The sequence below is a fragment of the Zerene cesonia genome, chromosome 1 (genome assembly GCF_012273895.1).
Source record: "Zerene cesonia ecotype Mississippi chromosome 1, Zerene_cesonia_1.1, whole genome shotgun sequence".
NCBI classification, from domain to species: Eukaryota; Metazoa; Arthropoda; class Insecta; order Lepidoptera; family Pieridae; genus Zerene; species Zerene cesonia.
Genome location: NC_052102.1, coordinates 589,931 through 595,303, shown reverse-complemented (window position 1 = coordinate 595,303; position 5,373 = coordinate 589,931). Strand labels below are relative to the sequence as shown.

The 5,373-nt window shown below is 32.2% G+C and overlaps 1 protein-coding gene across 1 annotated transcript in view; it reads left to right on the top strand.

The window, feature by feature from the left end:
- LOC119828421 (transcription factor Sox-21-B-like) overlaps nt 1–1,352 on the top strand; it is a 35,295-nt gene extending 33,943 nt beyond the window's left edge. The window contains exon 5 of the mRNA XM_038350564.1: nt 345–1,352. Coding sequence (XP_038206492.1) covers nt 345–770 — 426 coding nt within the window. The 3' untranslated portion in view covers nt 771–1,352. The remainder of the gene's footprint in view (nt 1–344) is intronic.
- The last annotated feature ends 4,021 nt before the right edge of the window (nt 1,353–5,373 follow it).

Sequence of the window (5,373 nt, the reverse complement as noted above, 5' to 3'; positions counted from 1 at the left end):
AACATCTATTTTTTATCCCGATATTCCTACGGGATACGGACTTACGCGGGTGAAACCGCGGGGCGCAGCTAGTTGATTATAATATTATGCCTGAAGCTGACGGCTTAGTGTTCATTTTAATGATGTTACGTATTATTAAGATTCAGCAAAATAATGATGACTAAGAAATTGCTTTAGGCTTTTATATATTTACCGAGAACACTCAGGTTTTATTAAATTTGTTTGAGACTCAACTTTTGCTACGCAATCGGTCTCAAGAAGATCCATTTATATTTTTTACTTCACAATTTTTTCTCTTTTATCATTTCTTGAAATATATACGTTAACTGTTTTCTCTGTCACAGGTCGGTTCGTCGATGGACATGTCGAAATACTCGATCGAGGACAAGTACAGGAGCTACGGTATGTATCCCGACCCCGCTCGGGGCTACCTCGACTCCGCGGCTCTCTCCAAAGCCTACATGTACATGGACCAGCAGCAACAGCGATCCTACCCGATGGACATCAGCAAGATGTACTCAGAGGCGTCCGCGGCCGCTATGGCCGGGTTGAGTTCCGTCAACCCCTCAAATATCTCCCCGCGATCGTCGGAATCACCCGACGTGACCCCTAAAAATGATCGCACCGAAGGATCGTCCACCGGGTCCAACCCCTCTCCCTCTTTACCATACTACCAGTCGCCTGGCCTTCTGATGCCGCAATATCCTGGACAGTACGCGCAGAGCACGCAAAACGGTGAATTTCGGCGACCATTGACTGTTATTTTCTGACCAGATGGTTAGACTACGAATCCACTGATCTGTAAATATTTTTAACCGTTTAGTTCGTTTTATTGCTGTTATCCTTGTTTTTGTGCATTTCACATTTTGTGGCCAATTTTTGATGATTTAATGATCACGAAAGATACGTCTTTCTTAATATCAGCCTTTTTCTTTGTAAGTTCGTTATAATTCATGTTTAACGAAATTTAAAGTTCCTCTTATTTTGTCTAGTTACATAACTGATTGACTGTAAATATTTATTATAAATAAATTATAGATTTTACCCATATTTTTTAAGATTTGTTGTGATATGGTAAAGACAAGATTGCTCCTAAGAGTGTTTGCGGACTTATAAATTTGTGTTCACAGTTGCTTTGGAAAACTACCAAATCGGATGGAAGTGAAACTTGAATGAAGAATGTGCAGTAAAATATTAATAAATAGGTATTCAATCTGAAGTGGTGGTTTTCCATCACATTGGTAATTCCATATTAAAACCCTCGAAACATTTTTATAACTGTATTATTATAGCAAATCTTAAAAAGTTCTTCAACAACGAATAAATAATAATATATTGTAAATAATAGAATAAGATCTAGAAATTTATTTAATATTATGTGCATTTACTTGAAAATTATATAAACATATCTAATTGTTATGATTATATGAGAAATACTTTCTAAGTATTTTTTAAAATATTTTGTTAATTTAAAACACGATAATCGCTCGTGTTGTCATTGCATTTATTTTGTTGCCATATTTAAACAAATTCGTATTTTTGAAGTCACAACCCTAGAATCGCGTAGAAGTAAGCAATAGATCAAGAATACAAAATTATCTATGCTATTTTGTTGCCATATGAGTTTATTTCGGATGAGTGGCAACCCTAGAATCATTATAGAAAATAAGCAATATTGAATTTGTTTTATTATGTTAATTACAAGCTTTGAATAGTGTTAAAATTTCGTTGAATACAAAATTGTCGAATGATGACGCATTTGTTAAAAATATGGATTTAAATGTAAAATATTATAATAATTAGTATTAACTGTATAGACAAGACTTAGACATGGAGGATATTACTCAAATTAAATCGTTGGAAAATCTCAACTCTCGTTTCATTTCTCCTTCTTTCTTTCTTTCTTTTCTATGAAATTTCGTTCATTAACAACGGAATGTGATTATTACATAAGCATCATCTTATATCTGTGCTAATATATAAAATTGAATAGTATATCTATTTGAACGCGCTAATCTCAGGAAATACTGGACCGATTTCAAAAATTCTTTCATCCTTGGATTTATTGGATTATCACAGATAAAGCCGCGACGTACCGCTAGTTTATAATATTAGTGGGATAACCTGAGGCAATAGTTTCGTTTATATGTATACTAGCTTTTGCCTGCGGTTTCGCACGCGTTAATTCGGAGTAGTTTAATAGCTGTTATTACACACATCTTCCTCTTGAATCACTCCTATTTCTTAAAAAAACCCACCAACAAAATCCGTTGTGTAGTTTTAAAGATCTAAGCATACATAGGGACAGAAAAAGCGACTTTGTTTAATACTATGTAATAATTTTATACATTTACGAGCAAGACGAATATTAAATTTATGATGCCAATTGATATACATGAAAAACAATAAAATACTCCTCTAAATTCATTAATAACCAATAAATATTGTGTTCATAAACACAACAGTATGCTAGTAAAGATATAAAAAATAAATAAATGATGAAACTAAAAATTTAAATCAAAACGTATTCTCTATAGATTATGCCTTACAATAATAAAGGCGTTGTATAAGAACCCTCGTTTCGCATGGAGCGGATTTCAAAAATAAACATTCACAAAATAAACAAATTAAAAACGATATAATATTCATTATATTCCAACCCTTTAGAATAACACGCTTAAAATCGAAAATGATATAATTTTTTACCATGGTTAAAACTGTTCGCAAATCAATTTAAGCTAACACAAGTTTGGGAATAAAAAAAATTAGTAATCTAGTCAATATAATTTGTATTTATGGTATCTTTTCATAGTGTCTATGTTTGATTACTCAAAATGAATACCTACTAATTTTTATGTTTATAGCATTGAAATGCATTATAAATGAGAAATTTTGAAAGTGTAGAAAACATTTGATCCCGCCTCGTGTTCAAATTTTTTTTCTATTCTTTCAAAATTTCTCATTTAAAAATGTTATATGTTTAACAATTAGTTTATTAGGATGTTGACGCCGCCAAAATGAGTTTAACACATTTGTAACAGATTAAGAATATTTTCATTTTTTTTTTTTAATGTTACAATACACAAAAAAAAGTGTTGCAATTCTGTTACTAGATATAATATTATATGCACATTTTACACTTTTATTTAAGAAGATTTTTAAATTGATTAAAATATGTCATGACCGTCTAGAGAGGAGAAGGTACCACTTAGTGTTCTCAAATAGAAACAAATGACAGCAATTTTGTATAAAATACAAAAAGAATCTCACAATTTGGTCAAAAATCTACCAAGTTATCGCGTAAGAAAAACAAAAAAATAATTAATTTAAATAGAGAACCTCATTCGGTTTTTGGAATGTCGCTTGAAAAACTAATGCCGCATACAAAAACGATTCAAACCTTACAACAACTTAAAATTTTCACTCCACCACGGCGCAGTCCCCTCCTACGTTTTAATAAAATATGCAAGTTGATAGATATCACTGGCAGGGCAGTGATTTATTAAGAAAACAAGCACATTGTGGGGCAAAATACGTTGAAATAACATAAACAATTGCGCGGACCCTCTTGTAGTGTAGGTGAGCTTTATACAGGGTGTTTAGATTGTAGTTATTGTAGTGGCGTTTTAATATAAAGTATAGACGATCTCATATTCAAATAGCCAAATTACATATGCCTAGATAGTGCACTATCTTATGTATTCCTAGGCAAATTTATCGGCTTGGGGCAAACAGATATAAAGGTAAAATGGTATCTACCGATTGTCCAATATTCGATTTTTTCATTATAGCTACAAGCAATGTGCTTTAATTTCATTTTTCCGTTTTAGCAGTTCAATAAAAATTAAGTTATGCCATTTTGGACACCCTGTATACCTTAACTAAACACCTCCCCTATCAATGCGCATTATTATGACAAAACGAGGCAAAATAAATACTCGCGTCGGATGCAGGATTGTTTTTAATGCAAACACAATCAACACTAATAAATACACCCCGCTTCGCCCCCTTCAAGTGGTTGATAAAAATGTAATGATAATATTAATGGGTAATGCCGATCCATTAGCAATAACAAAATTCAATTTAAATAAACATCATTTTTAACCGTCGTTTCCAAGTTCAACAAATGCTATCACTTCAAAGCGTATTTATGTACCTAAATATTAGGCTTATTAATAAATATACTGTCTTGTATTTTTTTTTTTATTGTATACAAATGAAACTTACAATAATGATAAAAATTTAAATAGCTACGTACCTAAATCCCGAAAATGCATGTGGTAATTTCAAAAGGAAAAAGGCTTAAAAATGAAGGGACTGAGAAAAACAAACTACCATTTAGATACTATATTTAAATTGATGTTCTGTTCTATTTATGATGATAATACTGAATATGCTTTATATTCAGTTTCCATTATTAAAAATTATAATCAAAGAAGATGTGTTTTTTATTGACACGAGTACACTAAAATCGTGACAATGGTTTCACCAGCAGCCAGTAATTATAAAAAAGCTAAAATCCATAAAGATATAAAGTCAGGTTTATATTGAATATAAAAAATACAGTCCTCAATAAACGCTGCGACATAGCCGCTAGTTGTCCGCCAACCTTCCAGCAATTGACACTAATTACAACTCCCGTTTTACACGTGTCAGTTCACAGTTTGTTGGTAATAGACAAATGTATGTCTGTAATTATGACTTGAAGCACAATTAGTAGTCAATAATTCTAACGTAATGTTGGCTCGCTACACTGAAGACCAGTGATTATTGTGGATAATAAATTAGCTTGTATGTGTAGCTGCGGAAAACATATTGATTCAGAAAATGAGTTATTCGTGTAGTTTTATTCATCAACTAGCGGTCCGCCCCGGCTTCGCCCGTGGTACGTCTACAGCCAGATCCTGCTAAGATTATAAACGTGAAAGTTTTTAGGTATGGATGAATATATGGATGTTTGTAAGATGCTCTTTCACGCGAAAGCAGTTTATCGACGCCCACTTCGCAACGGGCCGTGCAGCGGAAAACGTAATATTTTAATTTCACCTCAACTTCAAAACGAAACGTCCAATTTTAATCATTCAAAGACCAAATATTATCAACATAAACTGTAATTATTGATGAAATAATTTATTTTGATAAAGATTAATAGCATGAGTAAAATAATCGCGTTGAAATGTAGTCCAAAAAAAATTCAAGATTTTTAAATAAAAATTTGGTTGTTGTGCCTCACTCGACATAGATAGGTATAGTGTGTCGAGGACTTTTTTGTAGATATTTATAAGATCTACAATTAATTCTAACATTTTATGGTTCTATCTTTTGTAGTTTAGGCAGCGTACGCAAAATAAGTAACTTCATTGGTTGATTTTT